Source organism: Gavialis gangeticus, unplaced genomic scaffold (assembly GCF_001723915.1).
Source record: "Gavialis gangeticus isolate Ggan-Ray unplaced genomic scaffold, GavGan_comp1, whole genome shotgun sequence".
NCBI classification, from domain to species: domain Eukaryota; kingdom Metazoa; phylum Chordata; order Crocodylia; family Gavialidae; genus Gavialis; species Gavialis gangeticus.
The window spans coordinates 29,353,160-29,365,349 of record NW_017728996.1 but is presented as its reverse complement, the minus strand read 5'-3'; the positions used below and the strand labels follow the sequence as shown (position 1 = coordinate 29,365,349).

At 42.2% G+C, this 12,190-nt stretch overlaps 1 protein-coding gene across 1 annotated transcript in view; it reads left to right on the top strand.

Moving 5' to 3' along the window:
* The first annotated feature begins 6 nt into the window (after nucleotides 1-6).
* The window catches only part of FAM214A (family with sequence similarity 214 member A), a 119,858-nt gene continuing 107,674 nt past the window's right edge, over nucleotides 7-12,190 (top strand). The window contains exon 1 of the mRNA XM_019504238.1: nucleotides 7-418. Coding sequence (XP_019359783.1) covers nucleotides 403-418 — 16 coding nt within the window. The 5' untranslated portion in view covers nucleotides 7-402. The remainder of the gene's footprint in view (nucleotides 419-12,190) is intronic.

Below are 12,190 nucleotides of genomic sequence, written 5' to 3'. Positions count from 1 at the left end.
CCGGAGCCGGAGCGAGGGGCGGGCTCCCCGGGCCGGGGCCGGCCGAGCCTGGGGCGCCGCTGACTCAGAGGCTCCGGCCGTCGGGGCTGAGCCTGGGCTTTGTTGTTGTGGGATTTGCCCTGGCAGGTTATAAATAGCCCTGCCCTGGCCCCTGCCCCGGTTCCGGCGCCGGGCCGGGGAAGGACGCGCGGGCACGTCCCGGAGCTGTCCCGTGAGCGCCGGAGGGAGGCCTGGCCGCCAGCTGCCCTGCGCTGCCCTGCCGCCTCGGGGAGCCCCGGCGGGGGCTTGACTGACTCTTTACGTGACAAAACAACGCAACTCCGATCAGCCTCGCTGGAGGCAGCCCCGCAGGAGCACGGAAACTCTCCCACGGGTCGGCGGAGAAGCCGGCTGGGAGCCACCATGAAGCCGGAACGAGGTAAAGGCTCGGCTCGGTGGGGAGACGCTTTGTTGCTAATTTTAGAAGCTGCCTGGCGTGTAACAATTGGGGTCGTGCTTGTGTTGTCCCGACTCCGCGCCGAGCTCGGCCGAGGAATGGAGGGTTACGGGGGGAGGTCGCCTCCGCTGGATCCAGGATCCGCAGCGTTTGCATTGGTGGGGGAGGGAAACATCGCTGCCGGTGACCGACCGTCCTGTGGCTGAACTTTTTGCTCTGGGAAATCCCACCGGCCCGGGGGCTGTCGGCCGCGGTTGCCATCGCGCTGTTCTCGTGGCATTGCAACACTCCAGCGCGCCCCTGCCGCGGACCCGGCAGGCGGTTGCCGCATAAGTCAGAGGTGCGTGAGCGCAGCTCGGTGCTGCCCACAAACGCCTCGTAACGCATCGAGAACTTTTAAAGAACTCGCTTTCAATAAAATAAAAAAAAGCCCATGTGAGGGTTTTTCTAAATTTCAAAGCAGTTGTGTAGTAAGCGGCAGGCTGGAATATTCTGTTTCACAGTCGTTTGTATATCCATTGTCTTTTTATGAAATCGCAAATTGATAGGCAAAATAAGGTGGACTGAGATGTGTATGTTTCTGTCTCTAGCTCTTGTGTTCGGGATAGCAACAGCTGCTGATGCCCCAAGAGTTGGAAGTGTGTCATGGCTGCTGTTTTGGATCATATATTTAGCTTAGCCGGCGTTTATTGCTGTCAAAATGTACCTTGCTGTAACCAGGAAGCCTGAGAGAGAAACTACATCATTTGTCACTTTTAAATAGTTTAAAGACCCATGTGTGTAACTACTTGTGCAAGTTCCTTCAGGTGTTTTCCTGGTTCCTTTTATTTTGATAGCAATGTTTATTCTGTGGTATTTATTTATTGTTGTTTTGATTAGCCTGCAATATGAACTTATTTTTGTGTGAGAAACCTTTTTAAATAGTCTAGATATTAAGGTGTTAAAATACTAATATGTACTAAGTGCTTTTAATTAAGGTTGTTATTACACTTTCTGATATGGACCTGGAAGTGATGTGTGTTAGTGTTTTTCCACAAACTGTGACTGACATCATCTATTCTGTGAATATCTGTTAAACATACATAGCGCAGCTAGATCAGCTGTACACAGGGCTTTTTTGGTGCTTTTTAAGAAACAGATTAGTGCTAGTGAGAAACAAAAGAACGTTATTTTTTCTTAAAGTTGCCTACTATAGAACAGTCTGTTTGCATAGTGCCTCTGTTTGCATTTAGCATATCTGCATATTTAAGATCACATCAATGTGTTTGAGAGGTGCCTACTGCCAAGATGAACTAAAAGATAGATAAAATCAAAGTCAATATTTGCAGATTTAAGGTACTCTGCTCTAGCAGTCCAAAAAGCTCTTTTTGACCTTTGTCTATGCTTTTCGTAACCCCTAGCAAATAGGAAAACCCAGCTATCTATTTCATGTTCAGAGATGATTGTGGAATGATGAGCCTCTTAACCAGCATTTTATGGAAATGTGTGGGTGTATAGACAAAAAAAACTGTTAGGTTTTTTCCCTCCCTGGAAATCAGCATTTAGTATATTAAGGCTACACTTGTCTAAAGGCTCTCAGAGATTATCAAGTTAATAATAGGAGAAGGTGCTGTGACATGACTGTTTTTAAGATAATCGGTAAACCAATGTGAAGGTGTTGTTTCTTTAAAGACAACTGTGGCTGTTCAGACTACAATTAGACTGTTACCAGCTAGTTTAGTAAATAAATGTTAGTTTAACTGTGCACTAATGTGTTTGAGCAATAGCATGTACAAAGGGGGGTAGTGAAAGTGCTGCCTAGATGCCATATGCAGCACGTAGGCACTCTTTTGGAGGCACAGTCATGTTATGTTTACATGTGCTGCCTTCTGCATAGCAGCTGCACCACAGGATAGCAAGCAGTCAAGTGTACAGTCACCTGCTATCATTTGTTGCAAATTTAATAGCAAAGGACACAAAATAGGCAGACATTTCAGCTTGCCACAGCCTATATTTTGGCAGGTGCCATAGCAATGTCAGATTAAAAACTCCAGATGAATACAAAGTAGTAAAGCCATAAAGAAAGAAACTTAAATGTCCAGAGTATATTGATTTGGTTTTGATAATTCCAGTTTAGTTCATTTCAGCTTCTGGGAACTAAATTCTGATCTAGGCAATCAGTATTTTGTATAGTTGATTCTATGTGTGCATAGACCATTGTACTTCTGCACCTCTAAATTGAATGACTAGCTGACCATTTGAGCTGGATTTTTGTCTGTACCATCACAAACTGATTAAATCAAACATTTGTGTTTTCAGTTGACATAAAGCTTACACTTTACCCAATAGTATTTCAGTATGCAAATATGTGGACACTGCTTGATAATAAACCTTTCCAAGTGTCACCAGCAGAGAATGAGGGCAGATGATAATGGGAGAGCTAACTGATGCCATATTCTCTGGTTTTTCCATAGTACACTGATAGGGAGAGGGGTATTGGGGCAGAAGAAAAACTGAGAGAAGACAAGGAAGAAAGTTTCCATGAAATAAAGAATTTGATTCTGTGCTTTTATAGTGAGGAAGTTCATTTCTTGTCTGCATCCTAATAATATTTGTTTTGAGAACAGTGAGGATGGAACTAAATGTAGAGCTTCATGATCCTTGCAGAGCAAGGTAGTGGAGCAACATGGAGAGCTAGAGTGAGATGAGTAGTATGTTTAGAAATACAAGGAAAGGATGTAGTCCAGTGATTCTCAACCTTTTTGAATTCAAAGCAATCCTCAATAGACTCAAAACCCCTTGGAAAATGTCAGCTCTTGGACAACAGAAAAATAATAGCGCAGTTCTTCAGTTGCAAAAAACACAGACCTTAACAGGTCAGAATGTTTTTAACACTGAATTTCTATTTGAAATAAACTCTGGGTTTATCTTGTGAATCATGTTACCACACCTAACAGTGCTAAAATTGCATGGCATCCTGTGGCACCCTTGAAAAGATCTCAGGCATCCACAGGTGCTGTGGTATCCTAGTTGAGAATCACTGATATAGTCTCACCAGGGTGATTAATGTGACCTTTTTCACTAGAAATTTTTTCTCCCAAACTTCAGTGCAGCTACACAAGTGGGAGTTTTTTTAATATAAACAGGCAGTTGGTTCCTTAATCATGCCATGCATTCTCACCGATGCAATAGGTAAAAGCAGTGATGGCAGTTTATCTATACTCTCTCTTCCCCAGCAATCTTATATTGTACAATATTGCCAAATCTCAAAGCCTGGTGCCAAGAGTGGACATAGTACTTCAATTGAGGCATCACTAGTGCTGAGTTCAAAGGAATAATTACATCCCTTGTTGTCCATATGGTTTATGTTAATATGTCCCAGAATAACCTTTGCCACCGCCTTTTTTTTTTTTAATAGAAGAGTCACATCATTGAGTCATACTTACTTTTTAATCCACCGAACCCTTTTTCAGTAGTGCTGCTGCTTGCTCTTTCTGCCCCCATCTATTATGATAGTTACCCTTTTCCTTTCCTTTTTTGTGTCTTTGTGACAAGGTATTTAGTAGAATCCTCAGATTCCTTGGAATTTGACAGGTCGTGAGCGCTTCTGTGGCCTGCTAGTTACCCTGTTGAATAAGAAAGTGGATTGACTTAATATCACTTGTTCTTGACAAATCCATGTCAGCTGTCTTATCTAATTCTAGTTTTCCTTTACTTTATTCTCCTCTGTTTCTTCACTGGTTAGTCCCCTAAAATTAGACAGAAAGTGCTCTAGGTGGGGACCATGTCATGACTGATTGTTTTTACTTGTTCTGTAAAACACCTGAATTTTAAAGTACTGATTTCCCCTGATTAACATCCTAATTTAAAGTAGGATGTCAATCAACCAGAAAAACATATCAGCAACGGAAAGGATGGGAGCCATTAGGCTGAAGGCTACTCTTTTGTGTCTCTTCCCTTCTCCCCTCTTTTCTTTCAGTAACAAGGTGGGGGGAATGAGAGAGACAGACAAAGGTGTTGCCTATGAGTCTCATCCTAATACTGGATAAAGATATAATGTCCCTTTGCGTCTCTTTCAAATGATCAGTGTGGGAAGAACTTCTTTAGCCTTACTAGAAATCTGGCCAGCTTCCACATTGGGAATGTTACTGAAGGTTTTTTCCATTGGGCTTTTGGGAGAGTAGGTAAAGATAAGGATTCGCAGGAAGTTGATGACTTGTTTATTCAGGCTCGTCTTTCCGTCACCAGATGCATCTGAGATGAGGTTCTTTCTTTAAGAAGGAAGTAGTTGTAAGCTTTACGTAACAGGCTGATCCTTCTAAATGCTGTTGAGCAAGCATCCTTGGGTTTCAGCAGTCAGGATACCTTGACCTGAAGAAGGTTCTTAAAACTGGCTTCAAACTTAATGTATGCCTTTTACAACAAAAAAACCCACCTCCAAAGGAGGTTCCTGAGAGAGAATTTTAACTAAAGTGGTGAACTGTAGAGATACCACATCAAGAAATGAGAGGACCTTTAAGAAAAGGACATGTCTAATTGTATTCTGTGTTTAGCAGTACAGTGTAACAGAGAACCTTTTATTTTATATCTGCTCTGGAAAATAATGTCGTTTTCAGTTGTGGGGGGTGATGCAGTTTGGAAGCTGATTTGTTAAAGTCTTGAAGTTTAAAATGGGCGATAGGAGTTATAGCGGAGACACAAAGTTACAGGCTGGTCCTGTTTAGCAGGGAACATGTCATTCTGAAAACATTTCAATTATGCTTCTGGCTTAGGTGGCACAGGTAAATTCCGGGAAGGTGATAATGAGCTGAAGATGATGCTAGTTCCTGTTTAGTAGGGAAGCTGTCATGATGAAGACACTTCTGTCATGATTCAGGTGCCATGGGTAAGCGCAGAAAGAGGGCTAAATGGTGTATAAGAGGAAAGGTTGGGTGTGATTTTCCTAATTTTAAGACTTGCTCCACAAAAATAGTTTAAAAAATATAGTTTGGATTTAAAAAATCTGGTCGATGAGAATATTACACTGATTCTGTTTGTAAGGCATGAAGCCATATAATGTTAATCTATGGGAAAACAAGTTTTTCCCTATAGCACATAATATACAGACTTACCTGGGATATTTGGTATAGTCCCTTTCCCTTTTTTATGAGGGTGTCAGGTCTGTAGTGGGTCTGTAATCATCATCCTCCCTTGTGCCACAAAACAAGACTTTACTACAAAGTTTGGTTTTCTTGAAATCTGGTCTTGAGAGTTCTTTTATATTCATAATGAGAGTTTTTCCTGGGGGGGGGGGGAAATAAACCACTTATTTATAACTAAAGTATTTATTTTAGACTTAAATCATTGAAATGCCAGTATAATTCTTACTTAAAATAGAATTACTTTATTACTACTAAAAAGCTGTTAAAAGCAGTCGATAGAAAGTGTAATTTTAGATGGTAGAAAATCTTGGTGCATTTCCTTCCTCCTCTCAAAGATCCCTGGAAGTGACTGAACTGGTGGTTTCACAGCATAAGGGTGGGGGTAGAACTGAGTCCATGCTGGGGGTTCTTTCTATACTATCTTGGAGGAGTGCTTGGAGCTGATAGGAGTGGGGTGGGAGTGGTGTAACTGCTACTACAAGGCTCTGACTATTCCTAATTTTTTCTCATAATGGGAGGAGTACTGGTACTGACAGAGGCCATCTGTCATAGTTATTTCCTCTGCACACTTGCACGTGTTGTACACTAGACTAGATGAGCTTTAGAGACAAGCCCTCCTAACACCCTTATGCTGTGGGAGTCAGACTCAATGATCTACTGAGGTCCCTTCCAACCCAAACATCTACCGATCACAGACGTAGCTTTTTATGTCAAAAGAATAGTTTTGCCAGTATAGCTTATGCTTATTCATCTAACAGTATAAACTAGACCATCAAAAATGCTTTTTGCTATTAGAACTGTCTATCCTGGTGCTTCTGTTGGTATGAAAATATTGGGAGGAATCCCAGCCTATACCCCTCACTTGCATCATTATGCCAACAGAGGCATTTTTAGATGTATCCTTACATAAATGCCAGTTAATGGAGTGCTCTAAGGATTTGACCCATATGACTCGATCCTCCACTGCCTGAAATCAGGAATTTTGGCTGAAGAAGTATGCCATCTTAGATCCTTACCCTTAAATACATAAATACATGTATGGAATCTTAGAAATTGCTATCCTGCCCTTAATTTTAGAGGTCTGATTTAGTTCTAAGTAAGGAGACTTGAGGACATGCAAGGCCCAAAGTAATTGTTTTCAACTTAAGTACAAATGAACTTTAGAGAGAGAACTTTTTGTTCATTGACCTAACTTTAAAATGTACTACAGAATAAAGCTCCACCTCCTAAAACCAGCAATTGCTTAAAACATGTGATGCTATTCCATTTTTAGTCATGGCTGTCACCTCCTCCAACATATGTTAAAAGAACTTTCTTGTCCAGCACTTTGCTGTTAGCAGTTTCTTTGCTTCTGACACTCAACTACAGTTGCTAAAAAAGTAGTGAAAATGTCCTTACTCTTTCTTTGCATAGTGATATATTTAATATATCAGGGCAATAATTGGATGAATGGTACAGGGCTGGCTTTATGGGCTCAGTCCAGCCCACAAATCTGCCTTCCTCGCTCCCTCCACTCCCCTCTGTATGTCAGATTCGGCAGCCACAGCACTCACTGTGACAGATCTAGGATTGTACCACACGTGGTACCTATTCTGACCGGATTGGGATGCAGCCTGCATACAATGCTTGCTTTACTTGGTCCAGGGTGGAGGCTGCACGCAGCATGGGTCCCAAACAAGCCACATTTGGCACAAGATCCAGCCCCTGCTCCCAGGACTTAATCAATAAAATAATGCACTTCCACTTCAATGATAGTGTTTAATATTCACTTCACCCTAAAGTAAGAACTCTGAGTTAATGCCTTTCAATGTTTGAAAGATAAGGATGTAAATATCTTTTATGAGGTAGAAAGAAAGTATTCTCGTTCAAGAAACATGCTGAATTTTTTTTCCAAATGTTTACATTTAAGGCTAAGTTCCCAAAATATAGGCTAGTATACTACTCCTTGAAATTACATTCACAATTACACGGTCACCTTTGTTTTCTCTTTGAAATATGAAATATTCATGGACCGTAGGCAATTAAGCATGTAAAAATGCAGCTATGTACACTTTTTTTATATGTGCACACTCAATTTTACTTCTACTGCCTGAAAATTAGATTTTTAGATGAAATTGGAGAAACTCTCTCTAAGGTGTCAGGTATACACAGTAAACAATTATAGTTACACTTAGTTTATATGTAGAATTTGTTGGTATTAAAAATAACTAATATTCAAGCTCTGATTTGGTTAAAATAATAACATTTAAATCATCTGTTCTAGCAGATTTAGTGGCAATGAATATTAGCCTGCCTTTTAATATCAGCAGTTTTTACAATTTTATAAAAAAAGGTATCTAAGACACAGCAACAAAAGAGCCTTATAAAATTATGAAGACTTAAAATTGATGAAGGCATCATAATAGTAATTAAATGAGCTGCTTTTAGAAAGGTTTCTCAGGGATAACTATATATCAAATCGGAAGAGACAAATAAAAGCTTTGAGGAGTAAAACACTTAACATAGCAAAACTGGGGAAAATCTTGTCTGTGTTCCGATTATGATTGAAATCCCCATTGTATATAGAATTGATTGAAAAGGCTTTGACAGTTGCGGGGGCAGTTCTGACGAATTCAGTTTCACAGAAATTGAAAATCAATGTCTTGGGTTGCATCAAAAGGATCACCCATTTTTTTTCTAGTTTACTGCCATCTTACTCCATTGTTAATTAAGAATTTTGTGAGTTTGTTTTTTTTTTTATAGACACTTTAACCTTTCTGTCTTCCTAATTGAGCCCTGAACGATGCAATGAAGATTTGATTCAAAATGGTCACTAAGCCATTTCCTACTATGAGTCCATAAAGGCTAAGGCTTCTGTGTCAACATGTTCTTATGTTCTTAACATTTCCTTATTTTTCTGTATCTGGGTATTCATTTTTGCTCTAGGAAAACTTTCAAAATATTGTTTTCATTCCAAATGAGGATAAAACAATATTTTGAAAGCAGCATTTAATTAAAGGCATGCATGCTTCAATGATTCTGGATTTACATCTACAGTAATTGTAAAAATAGAGCTAGTTTCCATACCAGTTTATATTTGAACTATTTAACTGTACCATTAAGTGTACTGTATTTTGGATCATTTGGTCTAGAATGACAGCTTGTATAGGCTAATACTGCATTAATGTAATGTTAAGACTTCATATTTGGAACTTGCATCATATGGGAAAACGCAGAAAATAAAAAAGGCCTGATGGTCATGGTAACTCAGTTGTTGGTAACTGGCTGCTTCAAGAGTGCTTAACCTGTGGCTTGTGGATCCACTGCATCTGGCCTGTGGGGCTCCCCACAGGTCAGGAAATTTGGCAGAAGAGAAGTAGCAATTAATATAGCCACCCTCCCAAATTTCCAAACCCCACACCCCCCATGCTATGCCCCCTCCCCACCCTTCTCCACCCCTCCCCTTCCAGCAGCTGGATTGGGGCTGAGCAATGCCCCCTTTCCTTGTAGGGCCAGGCTGGGGCTCAGCCGAGCCCCCTACTCTTATGTGGCTGGATTGTGGCCAGTATGCCCTCTTCCACCCCATCCCCTTACCCTGACCACAAGTACAGGATTAAGTCCACCAGCCAGATCCAGCCTGTGGATAGGCCAGGCACTGCCCATTCAGCTAACCAGCCAAAAAGGTTGAGCGCTGCTACTCTACTTAATAGTACACTTGAGATTCTGGAATTATACTCGAGAGGAGGGTTGGAAAGATCCTAACACTCAAATGATAAAAAGGTAAGATACCCAGATTCAGATGTCTATCTGTAATTTCTGGTGAGAATTAGGGCATATCTACACAGAATGTGAAGGTATTGTTTTACCCTGGCTAACTTTAATTGGCACTGGTAAAAATAGCATCAGCACAACAATTCTTCATAGGCTGCCTGAGCCCACTACTGTTTGTACTTAGGTTGCTAATTTACAGTGGTCCTTGTCATCTTAGCCAGGGATATAATTTACACATAAAACAGTTTAAGTGATCAGAAACTGGTTTAAATCCGTAACAGAACAAAAGTTCAGTGCACATAAACCAGTTTCAAAATGGCCAAAACTAGTTTAAGATAAACCTTGTTGAATGTAGTATCAGACTTAACTGATTTAGGTCAAACGGGTTTATGGAATTTCTGTCCCAGACCCCTTCCTAGTTCAAGTTAAATCCCCCAGCATCCCAGGAAGCTTTGTAGCTGTTAGCTGGGCTGGGCTGGGCTGTCTGCTTGAGCAGAGCAGGGTTGGCAGCCCCTCTTCTCTCTAAACAGAGCAGTGACGACTGGCTGACAAGAGGGTGGGGGTGGGAAACCCAGCTGCAAACACAGCCCAGTCTGCCTTGGCTTTTCCCCATTGGAGTGGAGGGGGTGGAGGGGTGGGACAACAGGCTCAGGTGGAAGGGAGAGAGAGGGATTAAACCCCCCTGCCTCCTGTCTCCCACTGGCACAGGTCCCCGGCTGGGGTTTGTCCAGCTTTGCCCCCGTGCTCATCACTCGAGTGGCAGGGTGTGTGGCCAGACAGCTAGCTGGCCATGCTCCCTGCCACTCAAGCCACGAGCAGGGGGGAAAAGCCAGGCAGACCCAAGCTGGGGTCCTGTGCCAGTGGGAGATTGGGAAGCACGGGGATTTAATTCCTCCTCCTCCCGCCCCCCAACCTTCGCCTGAGGTGCTGTCCAGGCTGGCGTCTGGCCAGGCCCCCTGCTGCTGGTGGAAAAATCTAGGAAGAGCTGCTTCTGCCTTCCCCTTCCAGGCATACCCCAGCTAGGGTCCCAGGAGACCAGGGTGGGGGTTTAAACCCCTCTCCAACCATACTCAGTGCCCTGCCAGGGTCTGGCCATGCCTGCTCATCAGGTCAACTTCCCTCCAGCCTTCTGGCCACTGCCAAAGGGAAGGGAGAGCTTGCTCTAGCACCTCCCTGGCTTCTGGTCTGGGCCGCTGCAGGCATGTGGCTGCATTTCCAGAATCACAAGTGAATGTCTGTTCACTTGCTTGTGAGTTCAATCTACACAGGTTAGACTAACCTGCAAAGATTGAATCAATTCAGACTTAGGCTTTTTGAATGTCTTTGCTTGGCCCTTATCATTGGCCATACTAGCTATATGCTAACCATAAAGCTAGCATAGGTATGTTTTGCCTCTGCTATGCTCTCATTTTTTAATTGCTGTTCAAATAGTGTAAGTGGAAAAACTGAATGTGTGCTGTTTTGTGATGAAGAATGTAGAATTCACTACTTGTATTGGAAAACAGAAAGTTTACAATAGAAAGCAATTGTTTAATGCAGAGTTGCTCAACCTCTGGCACGTGGGCCAAGTCTGACCCACAGAGCTAGGGGTCACCTAGCCCACAGGGCTCCCCTATGGGTCTGGAAATTTGGCAGTGGGAGGGGACTAGCATCCCTCTTAACTTTTTTCTTCTTCTTTATAATCTTTTTGTGGCCAGGGTGTTTATTACTCTGTGCTGGTATGAGGTTTTTGTGAGTTGTGTCCCAGTCTCAGTTGGATCCTTTAGTTGTCATCAGAAAATAATAATACTAATGAAGGAGGAGGGGTTAAAGCACTGACAGAATTGACAGTGTCATAAAAATATGGAAGCCTTGGTGATATTTACAGTGGAGCAAAGTGCAACAATCCAGCAAAAACCCAAGTTAATTCTTTGGGAAGACGCAGCATCACTGAGATGTATGGATTTGGGGGTGGGGGATGTTCACCTCATCTGCTTCTATGGTTTTGTTTGTTTTGGTTTTGTTTTGAAAACTTCTGGGGGTTAGCAAGCCAGCAGGACAGTTGTCACTTGCTGCCTGTATCTTGTGCATTTTCAAAATATAGCCATAATTGAAGAGTCTTTGGACCTCAGAGTTCCCTTTGCCATTTTTTTCTGCTTCGGTTTCTCTCCGGTTTGTGGTGGTGAGGCAGGATTTGTGTGGGGGACTGCAGTGAGTAGCAGAAGTCTTGCACTGCCCCAATCAAACAGAATAAGGGAAGGAAATGTCATGTAGCAATGACTGTTCTCAGGAGTGAATTCCCTTCCCTCCCACCCCAACTTTTTAACAGTTACATCCTTGTTTAGGATGCTGTCTGAACCAGGTTTCATATTTCAGATTATCTTTTTCAATACACATGACTGAAGGATTTTTCCTTTCCTTCCCTGCCCCATTTTGCATAGAAGGGGAGTCAGTAGTTCCTTTTCACCTTCACTTGTACAGTCATGACTCGGTCAAAAGATTTTTGCTTAAATTTCACCATTCGGCAAAGACAGCAGCCCTAAAAGAAACCTTAGGAGTACAAAAGGGGAGGTGAATAATAGTGATTGCTACCATAACTACCATAATAACTGTTCTTGTATTGTACTTGGAAAAGTCAGCGACAGCAACTGCTGACAGGCCGCAGATGAAGTAGTGGTGGAAGAACCAGTTTCAAAGAAAAATTTATTTCTAGTTCTTTTTAGGATGTTTAGCTTACCACTTAAAAAAAAATATCCCATGTTGTAGTCTAACTCTGCAAGACATTTTAAATTGTAGGAGCCTTATGTTAATAGGTACAACCTTTCCTTAGATTGGCATATGACCTATTCATGAGACCTGGCTATGTCTGGGAGGAGCAGACAGCCAGGTCTGACCGCTTGCGTAG